The sequence below is a fragment of the Myxine glutinosa genome, chromosome 12 (assembly GCF_964187855.1).
Source record: "Myxine glutinosa chromosome 12, kmMyxGlut1.1, whole genome shotgun sequence".
Taxonomy (NCBI): Eukaryota; Metazoa; Chordata; class Myxini; order Myxiniformes; family Myxinidae; genus Myxine; species Myxine glutinosa.
The window spans coordinates 95,608,575-95,622,940 of NC_136272.1; the positions used below are offsets into that span (position 1 = coordinate 95,608,575).

At 44.5% G+C, this 14,366-nt stretch overlaps 1 protein-coding gene across 4 annotated transcripts in view; it reads right to left on the reverse strand.

Moving 5' to 3' along the window:
* Positions 1-10,745: 10,745 nt before the first annotated feature.
* Positions 10,746-14,366, reverse strand: part of LOC137437642 (glycine receptor subunit alpha-2-like) — a 132,301-nt gene continuing 128,680 nt past the window's right edge. For 2 of the 4 annotated variants that reach the window (XM_078766109.1, XM_078766108.1), the window contains exon 10: positions 10,746-11,019. In XM_078766109.1, the coding sequence (XP_078622235.1) occupies positions 10,746-11,019 (274 nt within the window). The remainder of the gene's footprint in view (positions 11,020-14,366) is intronic. The other 2 variants (XM_068132119.2, XM_068132118.2) reach the window with 2 other exon arrangements.

Consider the following 14,366-nt stretch of genomic DNA (forward strand, 5'->3'; position numbering starts at 1 on the left):
CGCAATGGCTCATAAAATTATTGGCAGACAGGTGACATTTTCCAACATTAATTTGGAGAGTCATTAATAAGGATTATAATGAATGCTTGTGTTTTTTTACAGGGCAGGTGTATGCATCTAGTGCTGTAGTTGGGTGTGATGTGGTTTACCTACCACTCATTGCTTTCAGCTACGGACGCCGGATAGCTATGCGAGCGAAAAGAAGGCAGAGTGTGTTAGCCCTTCCTTCCAGTACATAGCCTCTACCCTTGCCAAGACTTTCAGACTACCTCCTGGTAGTGCACCATGGTAACAGTGCTCTTGAGGGCACTGGCCAAATGTCTGGAGAATCTCAGAGTGGGTTGGTACCCTAGAGGTGTATTGTGCATGGCCCTCCATTGGGCTTACTGTGACACTCACCAATCCAACCAGAGTAAGTGGTGCTCATTAGCCTTGGTAGGCAGTCCACCTAGGAGAAGGAAACTGATTGCAAATCCCTGCTGCCTTGTATGGTATGGCTCTTTCGACAAAGGTTCGGTCCCCAGCTGATTCTGTGGTGGTGTCAGGAAGGACATCCGACCACAAAAAACATGCCTCAAATATACCTTTTGGCAAAGTAGCCATTCGGTGAATCACGGCTTACACGTGCAATCACGGAAACGGCCGTAAAACGATGATGATGATTACATAATGAATGTAAAACTGGTCATGATAGGTGCACTACATCACCAAAAGTATGCGGACACCCCCTTCTAATTAATGGATTCGGCTGTTTCAGCTACACCCATTGCTGACAGGTATATATAATCAAGCACACAGCCATACAATCTCCATAGACAAACATTGGCAGTAGAATGGGCAGTACTGAAGAGCTGAGTGACTCTCAACGTGGCACCGTCATAGGATGCCACCTTTCCAACAAGTCAGTTCGTCAAATTTCTGCTCTGCTAGAGCTGCCCCGGTCAACTGTCAGTGCTGTTATTGTAAAGTGAAAACGTGTGGTAGCAACAACAGCTCAGCCGCAAAATTGTAGGCTACACAAGCTCACAGAACAGGACGCCGAGTGCCAAAGCGTGTAGCATGTAAAAATCGTCTGCCCTCGGTTGCAACACTCACTACCGAGTTCCAAACTGCCTCTGGAAGCAACATCAGCACAACAACTGTTCGTCGGGAGCTTCATGAAATGGGTTTCCATGGCCGAGCAGCCGCACAGAAGCCTAAGATCACCATGCGCAATGCCAAGCGTCGGCTAGAGTGGTGTAAAGCTCACCGCCATTGGACTCTGAAACAGTGGAAACGCGTTCTCTGGAGTGATGAATCACGCTTCACCATCTGGCAGTCCCACGGTCTAATCTGGGTTTGGTGGATGCCAGGAGAACGCTACCTGCCCAAATTCATAGTGCCAGCTGTATAGTTTGGTGGAGGGAGAATAATAGTCTGGGGCTGTTTTTCATGGTTCGGGCTAGGCACCTTATTTCCAGTGAAGGGAAATCTTAACGCTACAGCATACAATGACATTCTAGACGATTGTGTGCTTCCAACTTTGTGGCAACAGTTTGGAGTAGGCCCTTTCCTGTTTCAGCATGACAATGCCCCCGTGCACAAAGTGAGGTCCATACAGAAATGGTTTGTTGAGATCGGTGTGGAATAACTTGACTGGCCTGCACAAAGCCCTGACCTCAACCCCATCGAACACCTTTGAGATGAATTGGAACGCTGACTGCGAGCCAGGCCTAATCACCCAACATCAGTGCCCGACCTCACTAATGCTCTTGTGGCTGAATGGAAGCAAATCCCTGCAGCAATGTTCCAACATCTAGTGGAAAGCCTTCCCAGAAGAGTGGAGGCTGTTATAGCAGCAAAGGGGGGGACCAACTCCATATTAATGCCCATGATTTTGGAATGAGATGTTTGATGTTCGGGTGTCCACATACTTTTGGTCATGTAGTGTACTTTAACAACCCTAAAATTTAAGCTTTATTCCTGTAAATTGAGTCTGAAGTGTAAACACATGTAAGATGGAATTCTTCTGAAGCAGTTTCTGGTTGGTGGATGAGGGAAGTGCAGTGAATATTGTTGAGGACATGACTCCGAAGGGGTTAACATTGTTTGGTATAATTTAGTTAGCTCCTTAATGCATGTAATAGCATAAGCGTAAAGTAATTAATTGGGGTATTAGATATGCGTCATTATATGTAAGAGACAGACGATGTCCACTCTCCACAAGGTATGTGTCTAAAAATCACGAACCGTGTGCCAATGTTTTTATCGCTGTAATCTGTCCTTTGTCTCTTTTAAGCGTTTTCTAAGCCATCGGCGCTAGTTTTGGCAAGATAACTGAATACGTGCCTTTAGTCACCGGCTGAATCCACCATAGCGACAGGGTGAAGGGTCGCTTCGCCCCCAGACTGGGAAGCTTATCCAATGGTGAGTGAGAGGAGAGGGGCACGGTGCTTAATTGATGATGTACCAGCCCAAAGTGATGGTGTGTTGAGGGGAAGGGGAGGAGTTACCTGGAATCGGTTTGCGGACATCTGTATTTCTTCACCGCTTCATTTCTACACTGGCCAGAGTCCTCCTCCCCTCCCTCCCCCCCCCCTCCCCCCCACTCCTGAGCCATAACTTCCCCTCTGCTCATGAGCCCAGGTGGCACACATGACATCCAGTTATCTCTGTTCTTGCAAGCTGGGACTAGGCCTGAATTGTCATGCAAGATTATGCCACTTTTTTCCAGTATTCCTTTTTGTCCTGTGAATTCCCTATGTCTTCCCTACCATGGTGTGAATGTGGGCCCATGTTAAGGCAAAATGATTACGGATCCCATTCGTCATTTGTGAGTATTGTTAGGGGAAGGTGATTGTTTGTTGTATCATTTTTGCCATTGCATCTTGTACATTCTCTCCCCATGACTTTCTGCTCATTATACTTACCTTGTCTCATGGTGAATTTGTGGCGCCGTGGTCACCCTTTGGCAATTAGGATAGGAAAGCCCGTTGAGTGTTAATTGGCTGCTGAAAATAACGCCACAAATCACGACCGTGCCACACGTCTCCGGCTTCTCTCGGCCTTAAGATAGGCACAGCACAGTGCCAGGTAACTATAGGTGAAGCTAACAGGTTTTTGTGTTGGCTTCTTATGGAGATATACTATAAATCAAAGGAGGTAATGTTAACACTGTATAGGAATTCAGTGAGGCCTCATCTAGAATAATATATATCACCATGGTGATGTCTCTTTGCCTGCCCCACTGTTCTCTTCCTCACTCATTTTCCTTCCCCAAAGGTTAATAAACTGATAGATTGGATTAATGCGATGTGTTGATGTAGCAGAGGCATGATGGGCCAATTGGCCTCTTCCTGCGTTAAAGTTCCTTGTATAGATAAGGGAGAAACGAGGTTGGTAGGAATAGGGGTAAGAGACAAGGGGAATGTATCAGACATGTAGCGATGGGGTGGAGGGGGTGAGGGTGAAGGCAATCATAAAGCCCACCTTTCTGTGCAGGTACAAGAACCTCTTATACTTGTTATTTACTTTCAATTCACCCATATTCTCCCATTTGCGTTCAGTGTGGTTTAAAAAAAAGCCGAATCAGAGAATCTTTCATGATTTTCCTCGGGTGTAAATGGAATGCAAGTGTTATTTGTGTGACTATACTTATCTCGTGCTCAAGGTGGGTTATATAAAACCAGTAATAAAATCCATCCGTCACTGGTTGTGAGGGAACAGGGAGAAGGTAATGATACCTGATGAATTTCATAAATTTTAAATCAAGTTAAGCTTTTGCACGTTCTGCTTTGCTTTTGTCAGTAGCCGCCAGTTGCTTGAACCTGCTCTGTGCTTTCTCACCACAAATGGCGAACTGGGAAGGAAATGCAAGGAAAAGATTATAAACCTTTTCAAATTGTTTTGCAAATAATGTCACCATTTCCAATCCTTGTATTTTGCGAGTATCCGCATGACATTGGAGAGCAATTTCCTTCTCTTAGCATCCAAGCTCTTTTCGTGCATTTCAACTGTAGGTAAAATTATTGTTACGGATCTGGCCTAGGGGGCAAAATTGAGGATAGATTAGAATAGTTATTTCATGGTAACTGCAAGCACAAGTGTGGAGTAGTTCCTGTAAATGATAAAATGTGTCGAGCACGTGTTTAGAAAGATGTCGTCCCCTCCGCCCAGGTATCTGTAACCCTGTCACATCCGCCCGCCCCCTCCCTACATTATTCAGCCTTCCTCGTCGTTTATCTGTCCTTGTATGTAATTTTTCCTTAGCTCACGGCCAATCGTCGCGGCCCATGAACACAACCGTGGGGTCAGCGCAAGGGCACGAGACGCGCCAACACCATGCCCGTATGTGGACATCTATCGGGCTTAAGGCTATCCGGTAGGCAGGTAAACAAGGCCATAAACTACCATTTGTCCACTGTGTGGAATTTATCCTCACTTGCCAGCCAATGATTGTGCACCATAAATCACTGTCAAGCTGCATTGGCCAATGGGCGCGTGCCACGGACGATTGGTTGAGTCGTGGTCCTTTTGTGGTGTGCGGTTCTTTGTGGTGGTGTGAGGTGGTTCATCGTGGTTCTTCTGTCCTTGTGGCTTTTGATAAGGTTCAGGCATTTACAGGCAGCCGATGCTGAAGCAACAGGGAACATCCAGGGCCTTTTTCTTCCAAATAACAAAACAAAAGTTTTTATCCTGCCACAAGTCTTCAGATTATGGCCTCACGTTTCCATAGCTAGTTCTGCAGTTAAATTGCTCCTCTATATCAAAATGGCACATTGTGCTCGGGAGAAACCATCTGAGACGATCAAGGAACTGAGAATCTTCACCCTCGTGATGATAAACCACCCGAGAGCAGCTGCAAATGGAAAAGATTGGTCCATCAAGCACAATAGTCTCCATCGACTTCATCCAATTGTTTATGTGTGAAAGGACTCAGTAGCTTACTTCCAGGAAGGACTCTACAAAAAACAACATCCTGAATCCTGTACGGAATGAATCAACTTTTCTGTAAAACTCATGGTGATGATGGTGTAGTACCATCTGCTCTTTATCAGAGTCAAGGTGCACTCGGAACAAGTTGTGAATGTCTCCATGACTTTTATCAATCCTGGATATAGGAGTGTGTAAATGTTCCACCAAACAGAAACTGGGAATCGAACCCACACATACCCTCCATTTGTATATCTACTGAAGTTGTCACATCTGTGGGACAACTGTCATGGGGGAATGTCTGCAGGTATATCGACGTGTCTTGGAGTCAATATGGCCACTGACGATGTATGTGCTTAAAGTGCAACAAGAAATGCACCCTATTGATATATGAGCGCCATCTTTGATCTGATTTCAAACATGGGTCATTACGAGGATACAATGAATTTTGGTGCAGGGGGAGGCCATTTCCTCCCATTTTTCCTGCTCTACATCCATCCACTTGCAAGCTACATTGTTGAGGCTCACATAGGAGGTAGAACACAGAACGGATCAGGCTGTAACAGAACAAAAATAACAGTCAAAAGAGATGGGGACACACCAGCAACAGGGTTGAGGGACAAAATAGAGGGAGACTTGGAGAAATAAGGAATGCGGGGAAGAATGAGGGCAAGGGTGAACTCAATCATAGAAGTGGGAGGACAACTAGAAACTCGGAAAGAGGTGCGTTGGGGGTGGGTCAATGGGGGTGGAAAAGATCATGATTGTGGATGTGGCATAATCTGAGATGGTGGTCAACAGTGATCTTGAAGCCCATCTCTCTCTCTCTCTCCTCTTTCTCTCTCCCTCTCCACTCTCTCCTCTTTCTCTCTCTCTCCTCTTTCTCTCTCTCTCTCCTCTTTCTGTCTCCTCTCTCCTACTCTCTCCTACTCTCTCCTACTCTCTCTCACTCTCTCTCACTCTCTCTCACTCTCTCTCACTCTCTCTCTCTCCTCTTTCTCTCTCCCTCTCCACTCTCTCCTCTTTGTCTCTCTCTCTCCTCTCTCTCCTCTCTCTCCTCCTCTCTCCTACTCTCTCCTACTCTCTCCTACTCTCTCCTACTCTCTCTCACGCTCTCTCACTCTCTCTCACGCTCTCTCACTCTCTCTCACTCTCTCTCTCTCTCCTCTCTCTCCTCTCTCTCCTACTCTCTCCTACTCTCTCCTACTCTCTCTCTCACGCTCTCTCACTCTCTCTCACTCTCTCTCACTCTCTCCACTCTCTCCTCTCTCACCCTCTCCACTCTCTCCCCTCTCTCCCTCTCCACTCTCTCCTCTTTGTCTCTCTCTCTCTCCTCTCTCTCCTCTCTCTCCTCCTCTCTCCTCCTCTCTCCTACTCTCTCCTACTCTCTCTCACGCTCTCTCACTCTCTCTCACTCTCTCTCACTCTCTCCACTCTCTCCTCTCTCACCCTCTCCACTCTCTCCTCTCTCTCCCTCTCCACTCTCTACCACTCTCTCTCTCTTCCTCCCCTCTCTCGCTCTCTCTCACTTCCTTTCTCCCATTGTCAGTTTTTTTTACCCTCCATCATCTCAACCTCATATGAAATTAATTTTAATAAACATCGATAACATGCAATCCCATTATCAGATGATGCTTGGAGATCACTCCCCGCTTGAGTGCCATCCTATATGAGAATGAATCTTTATCAGTTGTTTTCCTTTTCTTTTTTTTTTTTACATGGGGCGTCCATCAACGAGTGGTGCAAATAAAGTAATTGCTCCTTATGATTTCCCCACCACTGTTTTGCAGATATCTCGTGCTACTGAAGGAAAACTGAACATATACCCTATCAACCCAATCACCCTTTACAGTGGAAATGAGCCGTGAGTAACCTGAACATTATCTCAACATCTGGCCTTGCTCCATGGTCGTAAACCTCTCGAAGATTAAATCCCACCTTTAACGTAAATGGGAAAAGTTTTCCATCATTTTGAATGTTCATTGCATTTAATTCGCTGCTTTTGCATTAATTGTGAATGTTCGCACCACAACATGAAAAATCAAAATGGCTTCTCCTTGTGGTGTTGTTGTTGTCGTTGTTGTTGTTACCTCTGCCACCGAAGGTGGATGGAGGTTGTGTTTTCACTGCTGTCTGTTTGGCTGTCTGTCTATTTGTTTGTGAGCCGGATATCTCAAAAAGTTGTCTTTGGAGTCGGACGAAATTTGGTGGAGAGGTAGCGTATGTAGAAATTGACGAAATAATTCGATTTTGGTGAAGATCCGGATTTGGATCTGAGAATTTTTTTTAGTGATTCTTCACCATTGAAGGAATAGGGCAAGAAACGATATACAGCACGATATCTCAAAAAGTTGTGGACGGATTCAAATAAAATTGCTGGAGAGTTATCCGTATGTGACTCGTGACAAGGACGAAGTTACCGTATCAGATTTTTGTGAAGAGCTGGATCTGTATCTGTGTCTGAGAATTTTTAAAGTGATTCTTCACCATTGAAAAATAGGGCAAAAAACGATATATAGCACGATATCTCAAAAATGTGTGGACGGATTCTGACGAAACCTGGTGGACATGTTGGTTATGTGACAAAGACAAATCGATTCGATTTTGGGGAAGATCCCAATCCGAGTGATAGGACCAAAATCGATATGTAGCACGATATTTCAAAAACTTGTGAATGAGTCATGACAAAACTTGGTGGAAGAGTTGGGTAAGTGACAAGAACAAGCCGATTCGATTTTGGTTCAGATCCGGATCCAGATCTGACCTATCGGTGGGATAGAAAACGTAAACCGTTCAGACGGACAGAGGTATGCTCTCTTTCGAGTGCTATCTAGTTTTGTATGCGGCCTATGGCTGCTGGTTGCGTCATTTTTTCGGGAAGTGCAGCTGTGCCACTGATGCAGTGCCCCATGTTTCCAATAAGCTGGTGTTCATTTTGTCGATCTTGGAAGGCTGACGGGCTGAGTCCACCTACCTGTTGGTATTTTAACGGCACGACAGGGGCTCAAACTCTAAGACCCTAAGATCTGAAGCCAGCCACCTTAAGTGTTAAACCAACACCAACTTACCAACTACACTTTTTGAATTTTACATTCTTACAATTCTGTAACACTCATGAAGGAGGTTCTACATATAGAACATTTAGGAAAAGGACGTCAGGAGACATCGGTGTGCTTATTATACGATTTACGAGGACATTAGCAGACAATTGGCACATTATATGTGATTGGAACCTCAGGTCCCATGAGCATCACACGTGATGTGTTCGGATGGCAATTCCGAACCGGGATGCTATTGGTGTTCAATGCTAACGATCATGGAGATGTTTTTCATTTTTCTACCAATTACTAGTCAAACAGAATGTGGTAAATCAGAATAAGCAGTACAGGCTTTTTGGCAAAAGGATTTATTGAAGGTTGAACCAGGGTGGCCATAATTGGACAAGACACTGATTCATTAAAGCAGTGTTGCTGGAAAAGAAATTCATTTGCTGAAACAAATGATATTCCACTACTTTCCCGAACTTGAGATTCTTATATATTTCCATAAAATTGATATAAAGTTCTTCCATGATGCTCTCTTTAACGATTGTACTTTGACCATTTGAACTGCAATAAAAACTGCTTATGCCATGCTGTAAAATGGAAGTGTAATAATGGCAAATGGAATAAAACATGTACACGATATTCATTATGAGCATAGAGATTGGTTATCTTAATAATTCTGATCGCTGCGTTTGTTAATGAACCAAAAAATTACTAATTCTGAAGATATTTTGCAATTGCTTTGATTTAACCTTCCCATAAACCTTCGTTATTTTGCTTTCAATGAGTAATTTTCCCAATAGACGTCTGACCGTTTGTTCGATTGTGACGTCATCGTGGTGACGCCGATTCTGATGGTCGAGTGATGTGAGATCGAGGAATTTCAAACACCTGCTGATTACGACGTAAGCGGTAAAACCTTGCTGTTGCAATTCTTTCATATATCATTGTGTATCTGTTGTTGTTGGTGTTTTTCCATTAAAAAGTTATTGAAAAGGATAAGGGTGCTGAGCGTTCAGTGTACACACAAGGTATATCAAAACATAGAAAACCCAAGCTGCATTTCACACAATGCTGCACAGCAAGCCCAGGTATTCCGAACACATAAATACTCTTGATAACAAAGTTTAACCATTGACGAAAAACTGCAAAAGTCTGACTGTTTTGCTTATTGTGTACAATTTCCGTTTGCTCCATACAAAAATGTACATCCATGTGAAAGGACACCATCAGGAAAAAATTTGACATGACAGCACACCACCTTATAGGCCGACGATTGTTCAAAATCTTTGCTTTCTAAATGCCAAAACAGTTGGCATTTGGCAAACAAACAGCCAAAACAGTTGCCCTTTGAGCTTTCTATTTACCAGCACAGGGGGACGCATGGATGGGTCCTGCAGGTGTACTCTCAAGTCAATCATGAACCCTTTAGGTTGTGCGTAAATAGATTTTCGATTCAAATATTCACAATCTCCCAAGCAATATTATTTGTTTCAGTCTGCTTCTTTAAGGCCTGGTGTTGGCTTAGCGGTTAGGGTGCCGGCTTGGGATCCTAGGATCCTGGGTTTGAATCCTGGTCGATCGCTGAATTAACGCCGAGGGGGGTTGACTCAGCCTGTCCCTCCTTCCGAGGTCGGCAAATTGAGTACCAGTTCACTGGTAATTCCGTGTCTTGCAAGAGGCGACTAACAGGGTTGGCGGCAAGAAGGGCATCCAGCCATAAAACATTGCTTCAAAAAGGGGACTGCGATGCCCAAAAAAGGTCCAACCCCTGCTCTGCGGGGAAAGATGGCCTCTAAAGGAGGTTCTTCATCCGTTTCTTCTTTAAATGCTCCAATTAATTCCACCGGGGAAGGTTTCTGGGCCAAGATTTTCACGAACCGGCTGGCAAGGCCTGCCGTTCGCCTGAAGGCGATTTTAGTAGGAATTTTGTAGTTTGTTTATCGTGCAGGAGATCGCTCACCTACTCTTCGTGAAAGACGACGTGGGATCTATAAGGTGGAGCAGCTCTTTCTAGTAGACGTGATACCCGGCTTAACGTCGTTCAGAAGGTCGTGTATGCGGAACACCCGTGTGAGAGTTTGTAGCTGGGACTAGATTCGAACCAAGGCCTAGACGGTTCGATGGTAAGTGCACACACACACACACACACACACCTCGAGGCTATCTTGGCAGCCAAATTATTTGTTTTGCTGAAAGTGCAGAGCACCCAGCGTTCTCAGCTATATTGCATCTTGTTGAGCAATTTTCATTGGTGTTGGGAAATTGTATAAACGATGTAATATTTGTCCAAGACAGCTTGTCCAAGATAAAATATTTTGCCTCCTTCGGGTTACCGAAATAGAAATAGGCAAAAGGGTGGAACTGGTGAACATTTCCCTTTGTATTTTGAAGTCGTCGTATGATGGCGTCCGCTATGACTCTCAACAATTTCTCAGTCACTGACAAACATATGAGCTAGTTGAGGATAAAGAAATGTACCGTAATATTACTAATCATCTGCTTCGGTCAAGAACATCTTGACCTTGAGATGTTGAGTTTATACCTTCCATCGTCCCCTAGCCCTTAGCTAAAATAGACATCTGCTTGAACGCTACAAACCGAAGACATAAAATATTCCATTAGAGGGAGTGAGGGTGGTAAATAATCTCAGACAAAGTGATCTGTCCTCCACAGACACCATTCTCACCTTGATATTCATCATTCGCCGGCCGGGATATCGGGGAATATTTCAGTCCAGAAATTGAGAGGGCCAAGCATCGAGAATTCCAAGCCATTCTCCCAACGAGCTCACCTCTTGTGAATGTCCTCATGCCGTAAGACCTTGTAGATGATCCAGTAGAAGATGTTGAATATGAGGAAGGCGAGCGGGAAGCCAGCACGAGAAATCGTGTCGATGCGTTTTGCTCGGTCCAAAAATTTCTTCTTCATCGCATTGTGATCCATGGGTGCGACCGCTGGCAGTGCGTGCGGAGCAGAATTTCCTGATGTCAATCCTTTAACGGACAGGCCGTCTTTGGTCTGAAGGCAATGGCCCATTCCGTACATATTGATGCTCCTCTCCCTCCTGTCCGCTTCCTGTGGGTTTCACAAGTGGTGGGTTAATCACAGTTATCATCGGTTATCGTCATCAATCCAGCACCTCATCGCAATGCAGCGAAAGTACATTTTGATTCCTATATTTTTTACTTGAAGAGATTTCCGGACATCACTCGAAAAATATGATCCGTGAGTTGATGCTTTTAGCTGGATCAAGGATGTGATGACAACGCCAAGTTATTTGGACATTTTTTATTGGACAGTTTAAATGGCTACAAATCTGTCATGGCAACAAGACAGGAATAGTCTTCTATGATTCCAATACCTGACAATTATTTTATAGATTGGGGAATGTGCATTTTATAAAAACAACTTTTCAGTAGTGAAGGCACCACCACAGCTGTGACCAGTCAGGTAGCTGACGTTTCAACCACCTGAGGTGCTCACCTGGGACTGTGCAAGCATATCAAACACCTAGGTGTCCTTTCCCAAGTGGGGGAGATCTTTGCATACTGGGTAGCGATACGAGTTGGTGGTGGTGCCTTCATTTTTGAGTAACGATCCTCACAATTCCAACCACTCCTTTTTTTGCAAACTTCATTGAGACATTTGAAAGTATTTGTAGGCCTTGTATACCTGTTTTGGTTCAATACGAGCTAACAAGGTATTAAAATGGTTCTTTCTCCTTCTGTTTATCGCAAAATAAACTAATCGTCCCGATTGGTTATAATAAACCAAGCTACCTCTTTTATCTCATGGTCTACGATTTAGTGACCGCAAGTTGGGTTTCTTCTTGGACAGGTACAGGTGAATGTGGGGATTAGTACTGCCAATCAGAGGACTAACTTGAAATAGTGTTGACCTTGTGAGTTGGAGCTAAAATTGCGTAGCCATTGCGATTCTCTGTAGAATACAGACAAGATATGTTGTTAAAGTGAAGTAGGACATATTCTATTAATACATAATCTTATCCAAAAACCCCGTAAATTACACATACACCGTGATGGAAAGAAAAAACGGATGACAAGGTTCTCCTCCAGTTTTGCTCTCTCTCCGCCAGCCCTCAGATCCACCCCAACTCCACCAGGATACACGTGTTATTCCCGGAAGCCTTTCCTGGTTAAACCACCTTTAGAGGCCATTTTTCCCCGCAAAGCGGGCGTTGGCCTTTTTCGGGAACCATGGTTGTTGTTGTTTTTTGGTCCCCTTTCTGAAGCAATGTTTTACGGCCGGATGCCCTTCCTGACGCCAACCCTTTTTGCCGCCTTTAACGACAAGCAGGGAATTACCAGTGAACTGGTACTCAAATTAGCCGACCTCGGAAGGATGACAGGCTGAGTCAACCCCCCCTGGCGTTAATTCAGCGATCGACCGGGATTCGAACCCAGGATCCTAGGATCCTAAGCCTGCACCCTAGCCGCTAGCCCAACACCAGGGACAAAAACATCCAAAATCCAGGCTTGCTGCACACCTCAACTCTTTTGCTTCTCCTGTCTCCCTTTTGCAGAAATTTCTTCCATACTCTTGCTTCCAGTGCTTCAAACAGGCAGTGCACCACCACCTAATGTCATCCCCTACCTACTCACAGTGGCATAGTGATTGGGGAGGAGGGCGGAGGGGGCGACCGCGCCAGGCGTGAAGTGGATGGGGCACCAAATGACACCCTCAAAAAAAACCTTTTCATGTTCCATTTGATTGTATTGTATATAAATGATAATACAACGAACTCGTGAGATCACGATAAGCAACTTTCAGAACCACGTTTTACAGTTTCAACTTCGTGCTACATGTCGATGTGTCATGTCGATGTTTACAAAATCCTTTCCATCCGAATAACTTTTTTTTTTACTAATTCCTATTTCTATCGTCTCGTACAGTAAATAAATCCATGTTATAGTGTTGCTGCGTAGATCTCTTATCTTGTATAATGAGGTTTAATATGCACTCTAACATGAAGATCGCCCATTGGCCCAAGGGATGGAGGGGTGTAACTGTTGGACGTTTATTTCTCATGCGTTGATCAGATCCAGATGTGTCGCGGTGCCGTGCGAGTCCAATTAGCGACGTCTAGGATCACGTGTCATGTTAGCCATGACGTGTGACGTATGATGTAGACATGTGTGTGAGGGGAAAAAGTGAAGGTGCTGGTGCTCCAAGGGTCTGGACATGAAGGTAAATGTGGTGAGAGTGAGACAACTCAGCGAGTGTGATGGATTGGAAGGATACCCTAGGCCTAGATGTAGCACAATCGTGTTCAAGCTGTTTGACCTGGGTTTGAATCCCGACACAGCTATAAACTGTTATCCTGGTGTTTAACTGGAGGGGTGATTCATCAGTGTGTGCACCATCCCTCGGATGGACGTTAAGCTGGCCGTCCCATCTGTCGGCATTAGTTGGTGGATGTTAAAGATCCCACAGTGTTCTTCGGAAAGAGTATGGGAGCTGTCCCCAGCCCAGAGCCTAATTACAGACACTCCAGTTCGCTTGCCTACTCAGGCCTATACCTTACTGATCACTCCTCGAATACCAACTTCCATCAGAAGTATTTTGCTTTTTATTGGAAAGTGATTTGATGATCTGTCCAATTGCCTCCATTGTAACTGCGTAGCCCATAGGGCAATGTCGTCTCGAACAGCGTTTGTCTGTCCGTATGCCCCCACAAACGTCCACCAATCGGAGCTGAGGGTCTGGTCACATGACAGGGGAACAGCATTTAGTAACCATTACAGTTGCATATTTTACTAAAAGGAAACGTAACCTTCTGTGGAATGTTTTGGGGTCGTGGCGGGTGTCATAAGGTAGGTAGGAGGTTTCAGAAATTCCTAAATACAATTATGATTTTAAAATGCGATCGGCACGGATCTTGCTCCCGAATCCGAAAGTGAACAGATGACGATGGTTTGCTGGTTTGATAATATCTCAATATAATCGTGATTTAACATTATATTTTGATATATTAATACAATGGTATTAATTTGTGATTTGAATGATGAATGATGCTGTTTGGAATGAAAATGTAGAGATATTGAGTTCAAAGCACAATGAGGAAATGACATAAGGATTTCCATCTGTGACATTCGAGGATTCCCCATTTGCAGTTTCGCCATTAACTGGATACATCAACATTCACACTGGGTACGTTTTTTGTGCAAGTCCTTCACTAACCTGCTGCCGCTGCCAATGCCTGACGTTCGACTGAAGGTGGCACGGGAACACGGGAATGTGGAATTTATTGGTTCATGGTTTAGCATTCGCCGTTTTTTTTTTTACCCAAGTCATTCACGGACCGGCTTTCCATGCCTGAAGTCAAAATTTTAATACTTACGTTATTTGCTAACTGGTAAATGGTATCCTCCACTCAGGTCATACTAT